Source organism: Phocoena sinus, chromosome 2 (assembly GCF_008692025.1).
Source record: "Phocoena sinus isolate mPhoSin1 chromosome 2, mPhoSin1.pri, whole genome shotgun sequence".
NCBI classification, from domain to species: Eukaryota; Metazoa; Chordata; class Mammalia; order Artiodactyla; family Phocoenidae; genus Phocoena; species Phocoena sinus.
The window spans coordinates 67,870,891-67,893,985 of NC_045764.1; the positions used below are offsets into that span (position 1 = coordinate 67,870,891).

At 39.8% G+C, this 23,095-nt stretch overlaps 1 protein-coding gene across 6 annotated transcripts in view; it reads right to left on the minus strand.

Moving 5' to 3' along the window:
• The window catches only part of MAP2K5 (mitogen-activated protein kinase kinase 5), a 269,304-nt gene that overhangs the window by 222,350 nt on the left and 23,859 nt on the right, over positions 1-23,095 (minus strand). For all 6 annotated transcript variants that reach the window (XM_032622664.1, XM_032622666.1, XM_032622662.1 and 3 more), the window contains 3 exons: positions 13,013-13,082; positions 8,616-8,656; positions 7,576-7,643 (listed from right to left, as the gene is read on the minus strand). In XM_032622664.1, the coding sequence (XP_032478555.1) occupies positions 7,576-7,643; positions 8,616-8,656; positions 13,013-13,082 (179 nt within the window). The remainder of the gene's footprint in view (positions 1-7,575; positions 7,644-8,615; positions 8,657-13,012; positions 13,083-23,095) is intronic.

Consider the following 23,095-nt stretch of genomic DNA (forward strand, 5'->3'; position numbering starts at 1 on the left):
TTCTTAATAAATACTTCTTAAACTTCTGCTACAGTCAAATGCAAACTATGGAGCCCTAGTCTCTACTTTCTCCAGATTTTATAAAACATGCCTTCAGCCAATGATTCTAAACTTTAATAACATCCTCCCAAGTCTAAGAATTCATGCACTCAAGTGGCAATTAAGAATACTGCAGAATGGGACTAAAGCTGAAATACATCCCCCCCAAAATAAACTGACTAAGATCAGTCCAGTTGAAAACAAAATATTAGCCTCTACCATTTCCTGAGTGATGACCATGTGCCACGCGCTGTGCTAAATGCTATTACTTAGTATCCTGATCTCATCCTCACAGTAACTATCCCGCTGTGGGTATACCCTGTGGGGGAAAGTTATTCCTGATACATAAAGAAAACTAAGGTACGAACCTTGTTCAAAGTCTGTCTTACACACATACTTTTTTTTCTGGAAAACATTTGGACCCTGATATTGCCATAAATGGTCCCAATTTAATATTTGCAATTATTATAAAAACAGAAATGACCAAACAATGCTCAGGCAATGTTTCTCCACAGATATTCCATTATGTCATGCAACTTGAAATAATAACATTTTGATTCATTGCATTTACAAAACACCTTTCATCCAAGAAACAAAATGTGATTCCTTAATACAACTTCATCAATCTTCTTAACACCAGAGGTAGATAGATGGAAAATTTAATCATCCTAATTTTACAGAAGGAGAAAGCCAGAATGTTTAGGAAAGGCCGTGCCTTGGCAGTGGGACGTGAATTCAGTAATTATGGTTTAGGAACACCATGTGGATTAGTAAGCTCAGTTTAATAAACATATCCACCTAAGGCAAAGACCAATTCATGCTTTGAGAGTAACAGAGGAAAAAACTGATTTTATTCATTATGTCAATATCTGGCTATGAACTTTGGTAAAAAATTATATTTATATATCCTGGCAATTTCTTTGTGCCCCAGTTTACTCAATGTTTTATTTTTATTTATTGGCTGCATTGGGTCTTCGTTGTTGCACACGTGCTCTCTCTAGTTGTGCCGAGCAGGGCTACTCGTCGTTGTGGTGCGTGGGCTTCTCATTGTAGTGGCTTCTCTTGTTGCAGACCACAGGCTCAGTAGTTGTGGCTCACGGGCTCTAGAGCGCAGGCGCAGTAGCTGTGGTGCACGGGCATAGTTGCTCCACGGCATGTGGGATCTTCCTGGACCAGGGCTCAAACCCGCGTCCCCTGCATTGGCAGGCGGATCTTTTTTTTTTTTTTAAACATCTTTATTGGAGTATAATTGCTTTACAATGGTGTGTTAGTTTCTGCTTTATAACAAAGTGAATCAGCTATACATATACACATATCCCCCATATCTCCTCCCTCTTGTGTCTCCCTCCCACCCTCCCTATCCCACACCTCAAGGTGGTCACAAAGCCCCGAGCTGATCTCCCTGTGCTATGCAGCTGCTTCCCACTAGCTACCTACTTTACATTTGGTAGTGTATATATGTCCATGCCACTCTCTCACTTCGCCCCAGCTTACCCTTCCCCCTCCCCGTGTCCTCAAGTCCATTCTCTACGTCTGCATCTTTATCCTGTCCTACCCTTAGGTTTTTCAGAAAAAAAAATTTATTTTTTTGATTCATATATATGGGTTAGCATACAGTATTTGTTTTTCTCTTTCTGACTTACTTCTCTCTGTATGACAGACTAAAGGTCCATCCACCTCACTACAAGTAACTCAATTTTGTTTCCTTTTATGGCTGAGTAATATTCCATTGTATATCTGTGCCACACCTTCTTTATCCATTCATCTGTCAATGGACACTAAGGTTGCTTCCATGTCCTGACTATTATAAATAGTGCTGTAATGAACATTGTGGTACATGATTCTTTTTGAATTATGGTTTTCTCAGGGTATATGCCCAGTAGTGGGATTGCTGGGTCATATGGTAGTTCTATTTTTAGTTTTTTAAGGAAGCTCCATACTGTTCTCCAGTGGCTGTATCAATTTACATTCCCACCAACAGTGCAAGAAGGTTCCCTCTTCTCCACACCCTTTCCAGCATTTACTGTTTGTAGATTTTTGGATGATGGCCATTCTGACTGGTATGAGGTAATACCTCATTGTAGCTTTGATTTGCATTTCTCTAATGATTAGTGATGTTGAGCATCCTTTCATGTGTTTGTTGACAATCTGTATATCTTCTTTGGAGAAATGTCTATTTAGGTCTTCTGCCTATTTTTGGATTGCGTTGTTTGTTTGTTGATATTGAGCTGCATGAGCTGCTTGTAAATTTTGGAGATTAATCCTTTGTCAGTTGCTTCATTTGCAAATATTTTCTCCCATTCTAGGGTTGTCTTTTGGTCTTGTTTATGGTTTCCTTTCCTGTGCAAAGCTTTTAAGTTTCATTAGGTCCCATTTGTTTTTGGTTTTTGGTTTTGTTTTTTTTGCGGTACTTGGGCCTCTCACTGTTGTGGCTTCTCCTGTTGCGGAGCACAGGCTCTGGACGCGCAGGCTCAGCGGCCATGGCTCATGGGCCCAGCCACTCCACAGCACGTGGGATCTTCCCGGACCGGGGCACGAACCCATGTCCCATGCATCGGCAGGTGGACCCTCAACCACTGCGCCACCAGGGAAGCCCAGGTCCCATTTGTTTTTGTTTGTATTTCCATTTCTCTAGGAGGTGGGTCAAAAAGGATCTTGCTGTGATTTATGTCATGGAGTGTTCTTCCTATGTTTTCCTCTAAGAGTTTTATACTGTCTGGCCTTACATTTAGATCTTTAATCCATTTTGAGTTTATTTTTGTGTATGGTGTTAGGGAGCGTTTTAATTTCATTCTTTTACATGTAGCTGTCCAGTTTTCCCAGCACCACTTATTGAAGAAGCTGTCTTTTCTCCATTGTATATTCTTGCCTCCTTTATCAAAGATAAGGTGACCATATGTGCGTGGGTTTATCTCTGGGCTTTCTATCCTGTTCCATTGATCTATATTTCTGTTTTTGTGCCAGTACCATACAGTCTTGATTACTGTAGCTCTGTAGTATAGTCTGAAGTCTGGTAGCCTGATTCCTGCAGCTCCATTTTTCTTTCTCAAGATTGCTTTGGCTATTCGGGGTCTTTTGTGTTTCCATACAAACTATGAAATTTTTTGTTCTAGTTCTATGAAAAATGCCATTGGTAGTTTGATAGGGATTGCACTTAATCTGTAGATTGCTTTGGGTACTAGAGTCATTTTCACAATGTTGATTCTTCCAATCCAAGAATGTGGTACATCTCTCCATCTGTTGTAGCATCTTTAATTTCTTTCATCAGTGTCTTAGTTTTCTGCATATAGGTCTTTTTTCTCCTTAGGTAGGTTTATTCCTACCTATTTTATTCTTTTTGTTGCAATGGTAAACGGGAGTGTTTCCTTGATTTCTCTTTCAGATTTTTCATCACTAGTGTATAGGAATGCAAGAGATTTCTGTGCATTAATTTTGTATCCTGCTACTTTACCAAATTCATTGATTAGCTCTAGTCGTTTTCTGGTAGCATCTTTAGGATTTGGCAGGTGGATTCTTAACCACTACGCCACCAGGGAAGTCCCTCAATGTTTTATTTATCTGCATGGTCACAGTAACTTGAACTATCCAAAAATCACTTTTTAAAACACTTTAAAATTTTAATGTGATACAACTATAATCTGCGAATGACATTTAAAGGGGACACTGAGATACCCAAAGAAGAGTAAAAGGGTAAGGGGACCAGAAATAATGTTGTATCAGAAAAGCTGAATGAGTTTGGAGAATTTAATTCAGAGACAAGATTTAAAGGGAATATAAATTCATTTGTCCACTCATTTATTCAAGCATTACCGACTATCACCTATGTGCCAAGCATCCTGCTAGGAACTGAGGATTCAACAATGAATACATCTGAGTAGTATCCCATTTATATATGTACCATATCTTCTTTATCCATTCAAAACCGTAATGGAAAAAAATATATAAAAGAATATATATATATGTATACATATATATATCTAACTGAATCACTTTGCTGTACAACAGAAATTAACCCATTGTAAATCAACTATACTTCAATAAAATAAACAATGAATATGCTACAGTCACTGCCCTCAAGGAGTACAGAATCTATTGGGGGACAGGGGTGATTATAATACAATGTGCTAACCACTACGGTAAAAGCAAGCACAGGGAGATATTGGGAATTCATAGAAGGAGTTCCTGGCGTAGACTGGGAGGTGGGCAATAATCAGGAACAGTTTTCAGAAGAAGATAACATCTTTGTTCATCAAAGATGACGAAGGTTAGCCGGAATGAAGGCAAAGAAGGGAATGGATCAAAAGAAGAAATCAGGAAAGAGGCAGCAGTGGATGTGAAGGCCCAGTAGTGAGAGGAAATGTGATCCATTAAGGGGACCATGTATTCATCAGCAAAGCTGAACCATCAGTTGGAAGCGGGGAGTGGCAGGCTAGGGGGCTAGAGTGAGCAGAGGACCCACACATGGCAGGCCATGGTTCACCTGCTGTGGAGGGTACAGTTTGTCCTGAAGGTTGTGAGGAGCAGTAAAGGGGGGAATGATGGGTTCAGAACATGCACTAGCAAGATCACTCTGGCTGCAGTGTGGAGGAGGGACTGCAATGGGGCAACACGGGAGGTTATAGCAGTAATCTAGGGAGCCTGATCTACCTTTTCAACAACAGAGATGCTGGCAAGTAGACAGACTCCACAGTGATTCAGAAGGTAGAACCTATAAATGTAGGGACTGACTGGATGTGGGGTTGAGGGAGACCCAGGAAGCAGTGAATGATGCCTGGTGGGTCCCCTGGAGTTAGCATCCGGGTGGACGTGGGAGAATTTACTGAGACAGGAAACCCAGGAGAAGAAGTATGTTTGGAGGGAAGATGACTAGTAGAGCTATTACCTAGAAGAGGGAACAGCCCTGTTCTGAGGGCTAAACTCAATCTTTACGAGTGGGTGCTAAAGAGACACAAATCTCAGCTCACAAAAAGAACGCTCTGAGACATAGCTACATGAACATGGAACGGGTGCTTCAGCCAATAAAGTGCATTCCTGCCACAGGGCTGTTCAGGAAGAGCCTGGATGACCATCTGGCAAGGAGTGGGGTGTCGTGCACCTAAGGAGAGCAGCATTAGATGGGGGCCTCTCCTTCTCATGCTTCACACCACAGGAAAGAGTCTTCTATAAACAATGAGCTGGCCATGGCCCTCTGTTGAAAGTCGTCTAACAGCTTGCCAGTACGCTGAGGGGAAAGCTCAAACACCAGGCCCCAGGAGCCAGCTCCTGTCACCTCCTTTTCTCCTATCACTCCTACTGTTCTCCCCACCTTTCCATTCCCTCCCCCAGCCCAGCACCCCTCCCTGGGCTCCAGCCTAACTGGCCTCCTTCTGAACACATGGAGCTCCTTTTCCACCCAAGGGCCTTCACTTACTCTCCCCACCCTCTGAAATGCCCTTCTCTGGCTCTTGATGTGGCTAGGTATTTCTCATCCTTCAGGCCGAAGTGGAATGCCACTCTCCCCTAGGCACCCCGTCCAAATCTAAACACAATCCTGCCCAGTGTTCTCTCACTTCAAAATCTGCTTGTTTCCTTCATAACACTAATTATAAAGTATAATTATTTGTATACTGGGGGGAGGTGGTCTGTAGGCCTATGAGACAGCGAGCTCCAGAGGATAAGGACCACATTGTATTCCTAGTGGGTAGGACAGCACTGAATAAATAGGAGGCACTCGATAAATACTTTTGATTAGTTATCAATATGGGGCACAGAACATGGCCAACCTAGGGTGGCATATTAAAATCACCTGTAGGACTTTTTCAAACTGCATTCCTCCCATAACAAAAATCACTTCTGGAGCAAACTACCATTACTATTTGGGAGGCTGTCATATCCCTAAAGGAAGATGCTGCAACAAAGGGCTGACAACCACTAGATCAGATAGTCTCTTTCCAGCCCAAAGATGTTATAATACTCTGTGAATATAAATGATAGTTTTTAAAAAGCCAAGCTAATTCACTTTGGTTTTGGTTAAAACCAAATCTGAGAGAGTTGAAAAGTTATCCTGCTGCTTCTCTGCCTTACTGTCTTTTTCAACTCCATCCTGCTTTTTATACCATGATGAACTTTGACCTAAAACACCAAGAAAAGTCCTTGTTTTCACTCAAGGCTAATAGTCAGTCTGTCTGAATAACATTTTTTCTAGAAGTAGTGGTAATAATTAGAGGCCCTGCCCTCTTTGAGCTGAATGTAACAAATGACCCTCAGTCCCCATGCCTCTACTCGGTGGACATGGCTCTCATGCCCAACAAGCATGAAAAGAGAAGCCTCAGAGCATCGCCTGGCAGGGCCAAGCACTTGGATGAGGACTAAAAGACCTACTCCTCAGGACCACAAGACAGGTGATCCACCGGTGAATAACCAGTGGATGTATTTTAACACAGAATAAATTGTTTAAGAAGGAAACACACTCTAAGAGTAGTGTGTTCATAGCAGGAAAGCTGTGCATAAGATATATTGACACTATAATAAAGCAATCAAGGAAGTGACTTTTGGGGAGGGGACAGGAGAGTAGAGAGAGAGTCAGAAGGAGAGACTTTATATTACCTGCAGTAAAGCCCAGTGACAAAAGAACCAAGACACTGGGTGGAGGGGGTAAGGAGGGGCATGGAAGGGAAAGTAGAAGCCTAAGCTACATCTCAGCAGATAAGGGCTGTGCAAACACTGACTACTGCCCTAAACCCAGAAAGACCTGGGCACACAATGGAAGGGTGATCCGGCTCAATGATGGCTTTTCAGTCACCAGTGTGAATACAAACACACAGAGCAATCACCTTCAAGTGTCATCTTCAAGTACAGTAATAAGATGTTAACCAGCTGAATAACTGAATATGTAACAAATATGATCTAGAATTCTTTCAGCTTAAGCAGGTCCTTCTACTTGAGAACCTTAATCTTCTGGAAGTAAGTTCTCAGGCCTGTCAGAAGAACACTTTGAAGAGGCTCAAGTCTTTAGTATCCATCCCAGTATGGGACAATGTTAGCATGAATTAATGAAAATTATCTTCCTTCTGTAATAGCGCAATCTCTTGTGCACCAAAGATACATAAATGGACAACTTGGCTGGTCAATTTAAATTTCACCACATTACTCTTTCCTTGCCTCCTTCTGGGAAAGGTGTCAGTGAAGCATGACACTGCCAAAAGATGGACAAGCAAGACAAAAATAATAAGCATTATACAAACCAGATCATCAAAGCATGGAAACAGTCAAAGGCACTGAATCTTCTGTTTCTGCATAATCTGGAGACTGAAGGAAAACCATTCCACAGACCAAAATAAATAGTTCAACATGTCTAATTTTATCTTTCTCTATGAGGTCCTTTCTTTTCAGTCAATACATAGCTAGGGTTACTTAACTGGTCAGATTTCTTCTTAGCCACATACACACTTTTGAGGCCTTATAAAGAAAAAGAGACGTCATCCCACAAGCCCCTTCTTCACTCCCAACTATGTAGATATTCACGCTCAGAGGCACATGTCACTCGCTCGCTCTCACCTATTGCTTGGAAGTGAATCTGAGACTGCTGGGCCGCTGTGTTGAGAGGATCCAGCCCGGGTATTCACCTACAAGTAAAGAAAGGATCTTGATCAGTCTGTGTTCTGAGGACACAGTTCTAATTAACCTGTAATTTGCCACAAATTTCTCGTTTCACTATGAAGGTTAATTAGCTTTTTACTAGACAGACCCATGGTTGGAGTCTATTCAGTATATAGGTTATAAAAACTGTACAACCTGTATGTTACATAATACTTTGTTCCTGTCATTATTCAAATACTTAAATAGTGCTGAAAAGGGGAGAGATAAACTGGGGACATTTTCAATTCACTGTCTAGAACTGAATTCAACTCTAGTGAAAAAATTCAGTTCACTGTTTCTTTTTGTTTTATATAAAAAACAGTATGTTCAAAAAAGTATATTAAGAATACATCCAAGGGTTAGTAGTGAAACTCACGATATCATACCCCTTCAGCTTTAAAACCAGGCAGAACATTGCAGAATGTTTCTTATTCACTGAAAAATGAGGCCCAAGTAATTAATTATAAAACACTTGAGTCTAATACAATAGCCAGTTTTTCTTTTAAATGTAAAGCCTTAAGCAGAAATCCAGAATTCAAAATATGCAGAACAATGAAAGGACATTAAATAGATATATGTTTCTAGCATAAACATGTCAAAAGAAGAGGGGGGTATTCTGTATGCAATATGCTTATGTGCTTAATTAATCACTGAAATGAAGTCTGTATTTTCACTCAAGTAAATCTTTGTGGAGACCAGTACCCAGGATCATCCTGAAGAAACAGACCAACAAAAGAATTCCAAATAATAATAATTTTTTTTAAGTACGGCATCAAAACCCCAATATGTACACATATTGAACAAATACTAATGAATCCCCCTCCACATCCCATTAAAAAAAAAAAAAAGGAACGCTTGTCAGAGCTTGAGAAAGTGCAGTTTTATTTGACATTTCAATAAGTGGAACACAGCATTACAAATCCATCTAACTTTACTGAAACAATTATTGAAATTCATACCTTCAGGCCATGTATGTTCCGTTCCCCAGGAGGCTTGCAGGCTGAAACAGTAATTGACTAAATTGTAGAACACATCAGGGCCATTTACAAATTTGCTCAAAATGAATCGTTTAAAAAGAAATGAGGGTGACACCAAAATTAGCAGAGAGAAATGATTGAAAAGTGGCTCCCAAGACCCAAAGTGGGAATTATGAACCAGGGTTTTTAACTTGCAGGAGTGAGCATTTATAAATGCAAAGAGCTTTCTGACACCACCTCATATAAATTCCAATTTCTGCTTAAAACATATAAAAATCAAGTTAACTGAGCTAAAATGATTAGATTCCTTTCATAATTCAAATTTCTGCCATCATCTTTCCTCACTCTATTACATTGTATATCTGTTATCACTTAAGACTACAATGAAAATAGCTGGGGTTTTTGGAGGGGAGTGGAAGGAGGTTCTTTTAATGCCAAAACAATTGCTAGAGATTCTAAGATGAAATATTTAAGTTTGAACATCAGTTTGCAAAGCAGTAAGCAGTCAAATTTGTTAGAATACAGATATACCACTAATTTCATGACATTTCTTGCAAATCTTGACATTTGCTAACATTTAAGTCTAAACATAAAGCAGTAACAGCGAAAATAATATTAATTTCCTGACACCATCTTGAGTTACAGGTTAGTACTTTTCCAATTCAGCAAATGCTTCTTCATCAAATGTTAAAAAAAATAAAGTGCTTCCTGCCCATGTTATAGGCTGCTTCCATCTGAAAACTACAGTGTCCTACATATTATATGTTAAGGGGCTGTCAATTTTGATTGATTGTTGGGGAAAGGATGAATTTGATTTTTTTTTTTTTTTTGCTCCTTTCTCAGACGTACATGTATTTTCCTCTGTTTCTGACAAGAAATCGAGCTGTTTAATAAGAAGATGTGGCTAATAATTACAAAGCACATCAGTTGCTTTAGGTTTGTGTATTTCAAATATATTCAAAGTCATTATTTTCCTTAAAAAAAAATCTAAACCTCAATAAAGGATTTTTGTTTTTCTAAAATACATTAAAATTAAGACTCCAAATCCTCTTTCCTAAAGATGGAAATTAACTTTTTGAACAAAACAACAGTCACATACATCTGATGCTTGGTCCTTTAGGGACCATTAATACTTCCTAAGACAACACTTCAGAGCATTTCCTCTGAAGTAGCCAGTGCATTATAAACTTCATTTAGTAAGAAAGTGGCTAACTAAGGAATTAGAGACAGGCATCAACTCTTATCTCCTACCTTAACATCTGCCTCGTTCCTCAACTGGCTTCTTAAATCTTTATGACTGAAAATCTAAACAGTACTCAAGGGACTTCCCTGGTGGCGCAGTGGTTAAGAATCCACCTGCCAATGCAGGAGACACGGGTTCAAGCCCTAATCCTGGAAAATCCCAAATGCCACAGAGCAGCTGAGCCCGGGTGCCACAACTACTGAGCCTGCACTCTAGAGCCCGCGTGCCACAACTACTGAAGCCCACGTGCCTAGAGGCTGTGCTCTGCAACAAGAGAAGACATCGCAATGAGAAGGCAGCGCACTGCAACGAAGAGTAGCCCCCACTCACCACAAGAGAAAGCCCGCGTTCGGCAACGAAGACCCAATGCAGCCAAAAATTAATTAATTAAAAAATAAAATAAAAAGTAAACAGTATTCAAAAAAACCCAGTAGCCTCATATTTCCTAAAGTTGTGGAGTCAGAAGTTACTGTAAAGCTAGTGAATTTTCATACTTATTAAGAGTTAACATATAACTACAAAGAGAATTAGCCCTGAGCTGGGAGCTACTATCCAATGCAATTGTGCCACTTGGAATGAGAAGACCTGATGTTAGAAGAGAATTGTTTTCTCCTGTCCTCTGATTTGCTCAGTCTAGAGATTCTTTTTCACATGGGGCCTGACCACAGAATCTAAGAATCTAAGGTCTGAGAGCCTCTAACCAACTCAGTAGACCCAGGCAATATACCCAATGTCTATACTCTAACTGTAAAAATCTGTATAACCGCTAAATTTACATAAATCTTACATAAAATTTTATATATAGTTAGAGATTTATGTAAACTTATATGAAAAATAAAATTGCATAAAATCTATACTTTGTGTAGATAAATAAGCAAAAAGCAAAAAACTGTAGAAAACTAAAGACATAGAACAGTATGCACAAAACCACACAGATAGGGAGACTGAGTCTCATATTTTAAAAAATTTAAACTTGGCGTGGAACAACCGTATTTAATAATTTATTGGAGACTAATAGGTTCTGTCCTAGGACTACATGTGACACTCAAATGTCACATATTTTCTTTGAGAATCTCCTCCCTACAATATACTCTTCTCCACACTCCTACCAAGCCCTCCAAACTACCCCCATGCACACTCTACTAATATTTTAACCTACATAAGAGCATATAGCCCTTCTACTCTAAGCAAATTAAACTTAAACAAAATTCTTATTCAAAGGGTATATTAACCACTTAAAAATTGTGACTCTGAAGTTACTTAACATCTCTGAACCTTAATATTCTCAAGTATAAAATGGAAGCAATAATAATAGGCATGACTGTTGGGAGAACTAGAAATGGTGACACACAAAGCAATATTAGTGTCTGAACAGAGAAGATGGCTAAAAATGGCTGTTATTATCATGGGAGGGGCACAATGATATGGACAGGGACACTGACAGGGGCTGTTCACAAGATAAAAGAAAACAAACAGAACTTAGAAAGATTCTGGATGAAGAGAAGTAAATACTTTTTGGAAAAAAAGAAAAAATGAAGGCCCTCAGCATTAGAATTATAATTCTCCAGGATACTTTCTGGGGTTTGCTACAAAAGAGCTATAAAGTCATCCAGTAGGAAAGCAATGAATGGAAATTTTCAGCTGGTAAAAAAAATACTCCTTGTGGAGAAACAATTTTGAAACTTGCCCAAATTCTCTGGTTATTGAAAATATTAAGAAATAATCTGCACCCTGTTCTTGGCTTAATACACAGAAATGGCAACATTTTCTTTTTTTTTTGCGGTACGCGGGCCTCTCACTGTTGTGGCCTCTCCCGTTGCAGAGCACAGGCTCCGGACGCGCAGGCTCAGCGGCCATGGCTCACGGGCCTAGCCGCTCCGCGGCATGTGGGATCCTCCCGCACCGGGGCACGAACCCATGTCCCCTGCATTGGCAGGCGGACTCTCGACCACTGCGCCACCAGGGAAGACCTCTTTTTTTAGTTTTTAGTCTTCAGGTGCAACAGAACTGAAATAATCATAATCTTGTTTCAGACACGCTATCAACGGCCCAATTTTACTTACTTACTTAGGTCTTTAATAAGTTATTATTAATAATGTACTAAATACTCCTAATCCCACTGCCCATGTTAATGCTAGAAGAACAGCATTACTCTTGAACCCAGATCTTTTCATGCGCTGGAGACTATCAGTGCAAAGAGGAGTCTACTGGTTAATTGAGCTATTCAAACTTCAGAGAGTTACAGGTAATGAAAGTCTAGAATGCTTAATTGGAAAACCCATACCATGATTATTGGTACAGTATCAGTTAATGAAGGTAAGTTTAACTTTTAATTATTTCAATTAAGCTATTTCTAGAAGACTTACTTAGAGAATTTTCTTATCTGTTCCATCAGTTAGAAAACATAGAATTTCCAAGTGGGGCAATGTATAATGGGTGAAAGACTTAATGGTTTATATAATTAAACTGTTCTTTTTCACCATTATTCAAATTTTCAGGGAACATTTATATAGAGCTGAGCAATCATATCTGATACAAGGCTAGTACTATCAAACCTAAAGGGAAAAACAAATGATTTAACCGGGTGATTCACCAAGGGTCACTCTCATTAGCTCATATTTTTGGAAACTTAACAATCAAATTCCTATTTATGAGGATTTTCAATTATTTAGAAAATGTCTCCCCCCAAAATCAAGCACTAAGCATTCCACCAAAATATCGCTCCTAAAACCCCCCAGTAAATCTTGGTTTCTGCACTAGCTGAAAGCTTTCTACTCAATAGCAGCTCTGGCTACCATCATGAGCCACAATTTATAAATATCCAAAATTAAAGTCATTCATTTGCCTTGGTTTAGAAACCATGTGGACCCCCAAAGAGTTCTTTAAGCGAATGTAAGTATGTACTTCAAAAACGAAAACCAATCTAGTTAGTTAAATTTACTCTAGTAAATTAGATATTCTATCTGCCATAACTATAATACAGCCTGCAATCCCCACGATAATGAATACTTCTTTTGTTTTTTCAAATTAAGAGCTAAACATCATGTTATGTGCATTTAAACCTTTGGAAAACGTAACTGTTGATGAAACAGTTTACTGAAATAATCATTGTTGATTAGAATTTGTTCAACATTACCTCTTGGAAATATCTGCAGAGGCTCTATTAACTGTCCATTTACTTGCTGTTCCATTACTGTGGAATAATACTGCAAAGAGATTATAGAAAGAGGTTACTCAGTAATGTAAGAATACTGGAACAGACACTTATGGGTTGTTTAATTCATAGTACTTTTGTAAACTACTGGTATATACATATCAGCCTGGAGAACTCTTTTTCCCTATTTGCACATCAATATGACTACAGTGAATACTCAGGACTAAAAGTCCAGTATAGTGTTATCCTCCATATTATCATTTATCTTTAAGAGTAAAAAATGTTGATTAAGATTTTACGTTAGTATCTGATCTCTAGAAATGTTCTGAAAATGACATATACTAAAAATGACACAAGAACTTCCCTGGCAGTCCAATGGTTAAGACTTCGCCTTTCAATGCAGGGTGTGCAGGTTCGATCCCTGGTTGGGGAGCTAAGATCCCACATGCCTCATGGCCAAAAAACCAAAACATAAAACAAAAACGGTCCATGGGGGCTTCCCTGGTGGCGCAGTGGTTGAGAGTCCGCCTGCTGATGCAGGGGACACGGGTTTGTGCCCCGGTCCGGGAGGATCCCACATGCCGCGGAGAGGCTGGGCCCGTGAGCCATGGCCTCTGAGCCTGCGTGTCCAGAACCTATGCTCCGCAACAGAAGAGGCCACAACAGTGAGAGCCCCGCGTACCGCAGGAAAAAAAAAAAAAAAAAACGGTCCATGTTTAAAAAAAAAAAAAGAATCTTATAAAAAATGATTTTTAAATAAATTAAAATGACACAAAAAGCATTTTAGTAGAAATTTCTCAAATTGCCTTTTGTTCTTTTTCCCTGGATTTTACAAAGCAAAATGGAGACACCTCACATTTAGCTTGGACCTATACACCAGTCAGTTAATCAAACATTATTCATATTTGTGTATAAAATGTACAGATAATGGAAATCAAAATCACAGAGACTGTGGAACAAGGAAACAAGATATGATCCATCCACAGATGACAGGATTAATATGATAAAAAGATAGCCCAGTTTCAAGCAAACATACCTTTCACGTTTTAGTCTTCTAAATACTTTAGTATAGATCAAATTTCACTTTAAAAATCTGGGCATGAAAAATCAAGTTCCAAGTTCAAAAAGCTTTCATACTCCATCATAAACAAGTTCATTCAGTAGGCTGTATTACGGTCTATCCCCATTTTCTTTAATATCCTAATTGGTGAGTATATGTCCACCTAACTTGCATGTGGCTTCTGTGCCCTAACTTTTTTTTTTTTTTTTTGGCTGCACCACTTGGCATGCGGGATCTTAGCTCCCTGACCAGGGATTGAACCCGCACCCCCTGCATTGGAAGCACGGAGTCTTAACCACTGGACAGCCAGGGAAGTCCTTGCCCTAACTTTTTTTTAACACTTGACAAACAACAGTGATGTTCTTGGAAAATATCAACGATGAAAACCACTAATTTTGTGTTGTGAGGGGCTGTCACAGAGCAGAATTCCCCTTTAATACTTGTTGTTTCTATATTAAAAAACATAAGCACATTTTCTACTTAACTATCATATTTTCAGAAAATTCCTCCTTGATAATCATTATTTGCTGACATTCTTCAAAAGTTTCTTTCTAAAAAATATGTACATATATCTTTCTATTGCTTTTATGTAATAATTAAAATGATTACAAGATCAAGTTTATTTTTCCCTTATAAATAAAGGGGAGTTATAAAATTCTACATCATCTTTAGAATCACAAGTTAACAAGTCTAAGGCTCTTCGCCCTAAAAACGAAGTGAAAGTGTATTTTTGATGGCTATGGACTGATATAAGTATACCCTGCCTTCTGAGGACATTCAAACTGTATAGGAAACTGATCCTCTCCTTCTATAGACGTAAAAACTTATACACATAAAGCATAAATATGTGTGATATGCTCTCTGGAATACATACTAAGGCAAATGTCTTTCAGGAAACTATATTCCTTAAAATCACAGAAATATAGTGCTCGCCATTACTCAAGCAGTGATGACAAGTAAATGAAATATCAATCATGTAGGCTGTCAACCTTTTGGGACAGCAATAACTGTTAACAAGTAGTCTGGAAAAATTGTCCGAAAATGACTTTTCCTCAGCACACAAGTATTTGAGGTTTCATGGAAAATTAAGATGCCAGTGGCTATTTGGAACATTGCTCAGGTATTCTTTTTAATGGGAAATTTGCCGGTTATTGATCCACAGCATGTACCCTCTTGCTTCTGGAAGGCTGCAAGCAACTTTCCAATCAGTGGCTGTCAAAAAAATCACTGCCTTTTTATACTGATACAAGATAACAGCAGTGGTGGTGTTCTCCTATAGTTAATGCTTTTCTTTAATTACCTGCTATGTACAATAGGTTAGTAATTTCAGTTACTACTTTACCACAATCCTAGAAATCAAAACAAATAAAATATCCTTATGCTTTATCTAACAAATTATTTACAGAGTTGTGTGAAACTGGCGCTTGGGGTCAAGTTTGAAAACAAATAACCTCAAATGTAAAGGGTCAGAACAGGTGCAAGGCATCTTTTTCCTACTATAAAACCTTGCATGCATGAAATTGACCTGTTTTCCAACTTTATTTATTTACCTCACAAAATATATAAATAAAAACGGTTTCCCTTTCATTTCAAACCAACTGGTAAACTATATATTTATAATCATTGGAGGAACTTTTTAGCAATCTAAAAACATCTCTTTGTACAGTAATTAACACAGCCACAGTAATGATATTAAGTATGCCACTTGACAGTTTCTCCAAAGCAAGTAGCTAGGATTTGTTTTTTGTTTTGTACAATTCTTCCAAATCCTAGAAACATTTTCTTCTGCTAAAATACTTCGTTTGATCTGTGTTTGTATTAACAGAGAATTTTGTGTTTCACACACCAAAGTAATTCACCATCAAGGACAAACTATAAAGGGTGGTAATTAAACCCATGGCATGGGCCCACTCTAGGCAACCGACCTTTCAGGAGCGGGCCTGGTGAGGGTCGGGGGGCCATCAAGGAGGCACTGGGCCTACGAGCTCAGGCCACTGCTCACAAGGCATTCCCTAAGAAACAAGAATAAAACGTGGACCATGTGCAGTACCTCCTGGCACAGAGCAGTCCTGATGAGCCACAAGGCCTGTGCTGCCCAGTGAGATGAGCAAGGCACTTAGAGGAGTTACAGGCTCAAACCCTGGGGTCTCAATACTGGCCACTTCTAGCTGATGATCTCAGTGAAGAAATGCTCACCTCACCTCAGTTTACTCAGCTGTAAAATGAAGGTGGTATGTACCCACAGGATTACTGTGAAACTCACATGAGAAAACATGAGAACACTTAATAAGCTGCAAAGCAAGTTCTTTTTCGATCTTCATTCTCTCAGGGTTTTATATATTCTCCCTTTAAGGGGATCTTTCCAATTTTGCTCTAAATACTGATAAAATAAGCAATAATGCCAAAGACAAGGCTTCCACTAGATAAAAACAAAATGAAAAGACAACCAACCAAACCAAACCAAAATCTAAATCTTTTACGCCAATATACTTAATATGGCTTGGACAGAAAAGTAACAAAGTGACCATGATAACATTAATGGAGCCATAATTTGACGTTAACCAAAAAGCTTCTTAGCTTAATCTCTATAATCCTATCCTGGCTTTCATTACCCCTAATACAAAGTCCTGCACATAGTAGGTGTTTGACAAATATTTACTGATTGAAATGGAGTCCAATCCCGATTCTGCCACTTATTAACCTGTATAATCTTCAGGAAGTCATTTAACCTCACTGAACCTGAGTTTCCTCTGAATGAGGGTAAAGATACCAACTCTATTACATAGGGTTACTGTGAAGCTCAAAATTAAACTGCAGCAATAGAATTAGTGAAGGCATTTGTAAACTGTAATGATTAGTAGTCGAGGAATTTAAAAGTGAACTTCCTAGTAGTGAAACAATATTAAGCACAGCACTTTGAGTAGAAGTGTTACGGAATTTAAAAACACAAAAATGGTTTTGTATGACAAGTACAAACCGAACACGTTTGCACTCAAACTGAACACGTCAGCAGCAGTTATAAAACATATTTTCTCTGGTATCCCTTGTAGAATCCATTACATGCAGTAATTGCAGCAATAATCAATAAGCTAACTGAGTAAAAGATTAATCAGTTTTGTGATTGCTAATGGAATCTCCAGTACCGGACTCAGATTAGTTTCAGAGTCCCTCTGAGATGTTCTTCAAAATCCTTAAACAATTTTAATAAGGATGTGACAAAGTCTAGCATAGTTATCCAAATAACTAATTAATTTAAAACAGAGGGCCAGATTGAACAAGGGGATAGCAAGTACAATTTTTGGCTTTGTTCTGTTTGCGAGTTTATCATACAGTGTTCCTATTTGTTATGACCCTAATTCTAATTCTAACAGCACAACTCAATCAATAATTACATTTTTTTCTTCACGGAAATCTGCCATATAAAAACTTAAATTCCAAAACAGCACAGTAAACTTTACAAGGCACAAGTTCTCTACTGAAAGGAGAGAGAACAGTGAGAGAGAGATACACAGAAACAACTATCACTTGTTGAATACCTACTGTGTGTTAGGCTCAACACTGAAACCGAGCCCCTTAAACCCCCTGCCAAGTTTATGATTAACGTCTCCATCCAAAATTTTATTCCCTTTCTTGTCCCGCCCCCATTCCCCTCAGGATTGAGGAGTATCAAAGAAAAGGGGGGATTGAAACCAAGCAGGACCCTTCGGGGCCCTCCTAGGTACAAAAAAGCCCCTCCACATCGCCCGTTTCTTGTTTGTAGAAAAAGGCTTTAGTCTCCTCGGCTTCCCTGAGTTCCAAAGAGCAGACTCAAGCAGTTAACTATTAGGACTACAGAGTCACAGGCCTCCTAGTGCCTCCTCAGGGGATACAGATAACAATCTGATGCATATCTTTGAGTTGTTCTATAGAAACTAAGACTCCCACCCAGGTGGAGGGAGGATGGTGACTACATGCTGACCACAAGCACTAGACCCCAGACTGGTTGGAACCAGAAGGTTGTGATTCCTTAAACATCACCCTGTTACCTCACCACCAACAAATCAGAAGAAGGTCCACGGGCTGATCAGCTTCCTACGACCCTCTCCCCTCACACTGTCTTTAAAAACCTTTGCCTGAAAGCTATGGAGGAGTTCGGGTCTTTGGAGCATGAGCTGCCCATTCTCCTGGCTTTGCTCCCTGCAAATAAACCCTCACTTTGCTGCAAACCCCGCTGTCAGAGTTTGGCTTTCTGCACCTCAGGCACAAGAGCCCTTGCTCAGTATCAATACTAGATATTTACATTTATTCATCTAGTTTCTCACAACCCTATCCTATTCTGGGAGTATCATCACCCCTGTTTCACAGATGTAGCAAACGGTTTATCAGTCAACCAAGAAAAAAACTTCTTTCATTCTAGTCCATGCACTCAGAACATAAAATGTTTGCTATTTGAGAGTCAAAAGTTAAGTTATCTCCTGTTTCTCTAACCTCAAAACCTTTAACTAAAGCAGGCTACTGGGTGGACTGCCGAGCTGGTGGAAAGTTCCTTCATTCACATCCTGTGTGGGCTAGGCCATGTCACCTGATCTTTCAGAGACTGGGGAAGGCAGCGTGGTGTGATGCAGACACCTGTGCTGGCCGGTGACTTCGCCCTCTTTCTTCAGCAACTCCCCCCGCCTGTCCACATTTTCCTCCTACCTCTCTTACCACTCTACTCAGCTTCCGGTAAGTGATTCTCTCCCCATCCCTTCTTTAAATGCTCACGTTCCCCATGGTTTTTCATCAACCTTCTCTTTTTATTTTGTACTCTCCTCGAGTTAACTTCAGCCACTTCAAAGGTTTCAATTACCAGAGGAGTCACTGAGACTAATTAGGAGGTGATGAATCACAAACCTTTATTTCCAGCCCAGATTTCTCTCCTAAGATTCGGAACATACCCAACTAGTTGTCCAGAGGCCCCTCAAATTCAACAGGTCCCTACCTCTCCCACCCCTCCCTCCTGCCCTAGGCCTGTCTTCCACCACATGGGTTCACTAACCGGGTGAATGAGATCACCATGACCTAGCTTCCCAAACCAGTTATCTGGGAGTCGTCCAGACCATCTCTCTTTCCTTCCTCCCCACATCTCATCAATCACCAGTCTTATTAACTCTACATTTTCCCCACTTCTCAAATCCTCAAGCTAGGGCCCTCCATGATCTAGCCCACCTGCCTTCCCAACCTCATCTCATACCCTCCCCCCACTGCCCACGCCACACTAATCATGGGTAGCTCCTCCTGAATGCACCAGGCATCCTTTCACCTGGGCCTTTAAACACTGTTTTCTCTGCTCAAACACCCTTCCCAGTCCCCTTGTCCTCACCTACTCCACCTAGACACCACTCTCTCCAGGAAGCCTTCTCTGTCCCCAAAGCTAGATCAGGTGCTCCTTTTTTGTGCTCACAGAACACCTAATGCTTAGGCATATGACAGCATTTATCACTATGTCTGGTAGCTCTGAGTCTTTCTCATCCTCCCACACCAAACACTGTTTCCTTTTTTGTTAACTTCCCTGACTGGACCATGAGCTCCTTGAAAAAGTGAACTATATGTTCACTGCACCTCCACCAGCTAGCATAGGGCTTGGCCAGAGAGTTGCCATCCCATAAATATTTAATGTGTGAAAAACTGGCTGTATGAATAAGTGAGCAAATCAGTGAGTGATCTCAGGTCCCAGCTCTACATAGCTATATGACCTTGAGAAAGGAATACAATTTGTTTGTGCCTCAGTATTCTCGGCTGTAAAAATGAGAAAAATAGCTGCCTTGCTCACCTCATAAAAGTGTTAGGAAGATCAAAATCACAGAAGCTGGTATATGGAAACTTTTTTATAAAGTACTTGAAAAACATCTTAAAATAGGGCACAGGGCTACGAATCTCCCACTGCCAAGCAATAGTACATAGAAGAAAAATGGCCATAACGATAGGGTGACACAGAAACCACTAAACAAGAACACTGAAATGTTTAGACCAAGTACAGAGGCAGAATTTAACTAATTGTTTATCAAGGCTGATTCAGTATCTCCTCCCCTTCCCTCAATTACTACAGTACTATAAATAATAAAATAAGTAAAAGGGTACTATAAGGAACATTGTCTGTTTCTCTTTCTGGAAGTTCATCAAGGGCATGGACCATGTCTTGTGCATTTTATTATCTCTTATGGCAGAGGTATTAACCTGGGGTCTATATGGGCCTGAGAGATCCTTGAAATTCCTGAACTTCTAGGTAAAATGTTGCACTGTGTGAATTTCCTGGGAAAAGAATAAACAACTTTCCTCACATTTTCAAAAAGCCCTGTGTCGGGCTTCCCTGGTGGCGCAGTGGTTGGGAGTCTGCCTGCCAATGCAGGAGACATGGGTTCGTGCCCTGGTCCGGGAAGATCCCACATGCCGCGGAGAGGCTAGGCCCGTGAGCCATGGCCACTGAGCTTGTGCGTCCGGAGCCTGTGCTCTGCAGCGGGAGAGCCCACAACAGTGAGAGGCCCGCGTACAGAAAAAAAAAAAAAAAAAAGCCCTGTGTCCCCCAAAAGCTAAGAAACTACTGCTGTAGAATGCTTAGCACCATGCCTTACACATAATGGCTGCTCCACAATGTTTAAGGGGAAGGAGGCAAATAGGAATTAATACAGACGTGGTGACTACGTACTCTCATTGGTTATAACTTATTCAGTGGCAAGTCTTACATATCAACTCACATCAAATCAGAGTTATTTATTATTCTTCTATACATTTATAACAGAAGGGTTTCTTAAATCTCTCCTTAGCATGCTTTCTAACAGACAACATAAACAGTACAGTATGAGGAATATACTTATAAAGAATAAGCATGCTGGCTTTTCCCTACTAATGGTAAAATTTTCAAATTCTTGTTTTGTCAATATTGCAAGCATACCCTGTTATATGTAGCTCAGTCAGTAATCACAGCAATAATCAATAAACTAGCCAACTATTTGCAGTCCATAGTTAACTTATTAGTTTTCCTAGTGAAGAACCCAACAATCTTAACTCTGTCAAATGGCTACAAATTCAATTACAACACTACTCAGATGTGCGATCAGTTATACCTCCTTTCAATTACTTCTCATACTTTACATTAAGAGGCATCCCCTCTGTGATGCTGGCCTCTTAAGAAGCACACAACTGCTCCAACAGTCGAAAATAACATATGAAGCTAATCTATTCTGAATACCAAATGAATAACTGTATTTACTTACCTGGCTTCAGGTCCTCCCACTCCTCGATAACTCACTGCCCCTGCCTTGAGGTGACCACAGTGTGCACATGCTCTTCCTTAAATGACTCTAGACCAAGGGTCCACATATGGTCATGGATTGTTCGATGATGAGAAAGAAAATCACCATGAAAAGTCTTCCAGTGAAAAGGTCAGCAGGAAACAACTCTGAGGCCTCTTTTATAGGTTAATGTTACTGTACTTATGTATTTACTAGTGATTTGAAAATGAAACAGACAGTAAGTTGGCCAAGTTTGATGATAACACTATTTGTTCTGGACAGTAAAACTGTAAAGGATGTTAGGGAGCTCCAGATGGTCATAAAAGAATGGAGGTTGGATAGCCAACAGCAGATGAAATTCAACTTGGCTAAGTTTAAGGAGACGTGCACTGGCAGACGAGTTTAAATTTGTATTCAGCGATGGGTCCAAAACTAGTAGGTTCCTCTCAGCTGAAGCTTTCATAGTCATCACCATCACCATGGTTAGCTTGAGGCATTGTCTACACTGACCTTTCACCTGATTTCTAAGTTGTAGCAATTCTGCCATAGTTCCAAAGTAGGAGAAGTTTAAATAACTTCAGGGAACCTACAACTTAAATAAAACAGGACCATCAGGTCATGCGGCCAGCAGGCCAAACGGAACATTCCCTTACAAATAAACTACTTTATCTGGCCAGTTCCAATAGTGTTCAATAAAGATTCAGCCTACTGCTCAAATGCTGTTAAAAAATAACTGAAAACGTAGTGAGGAATGAGTAAAGAACATATATGTAACAGAGAAACATATATTAAGAGAGAAACAAATTGTTTTGAAATTTCCAATTACCTCAATTTACACCTTTTTGGACATATTATATTCCTAGGTTGATAATTTACTGAATTCCTCTAACTTTACTGTATTATAGCAAATTTATATTCATCTTTCAGGTATACGTAGAAAATACCCCTCCTGTTTCCAGTAAAACTGGCCCTAAGAGAACAGGTTCATTAGGAGCTGCCAACAAGAGCCGAACACCTTGGTTATGCCCCACAGCAATCCTACTGTAGAATCCTAGGTAGAAGCCCCTACCACAGCCACCAAGAGGCTAATTGATGTCCTACATTTTCCTGCCCCCTCATGCCAGCTGCCTCAACGTAGGACCCCAGAGGAATCAACCTGTAGTCCACACTGAGCCCTCCACAGAGATGGAGCTGAACTGGGAGCACAGCCATGTTAATGACAAAATACTGGTGGTTCAAAGCACCCAGAATGCCCTGATGCCACCTGGCTGAGGTCTGCTTGTGCTGTCTCTTCGTTTGCTTCCATGAGCTGCATAATAAACTGACGCAAATTTCAGTCTGCTTCTGCTTCTTGCTAGCAAAGATGTCCCAAGATATTTCACAAGAGGGGCTAAATAAGGGGCTATTACATTCTTATCACTATTTCAAGGGCATCCATATGACCCAGACAACACAGAGAAGAGAGTTAAAATAATCTGCCTCTGAAAAAAGTTTCATTCTTTGACTAGGATGAGAAAACAGAACAAAAACTTTACTTACAGCTTAGAGCATGTCACTATTTGAGTAAAAAAAAAAAAAAAAAAAGAAGAATTTCCACAACTATTTATTTATTTCATTCAGTTTTCCTGTCTCACTCTTTTCACTGTTTCTCCACCCTGCCAGGAGAGTATCGAGTATTATCACTTGTTTAGATGGATCGCGTTGAATTAGGGGACTAACCACTCACTGAAGACCGAGATGACTATGCCACATACA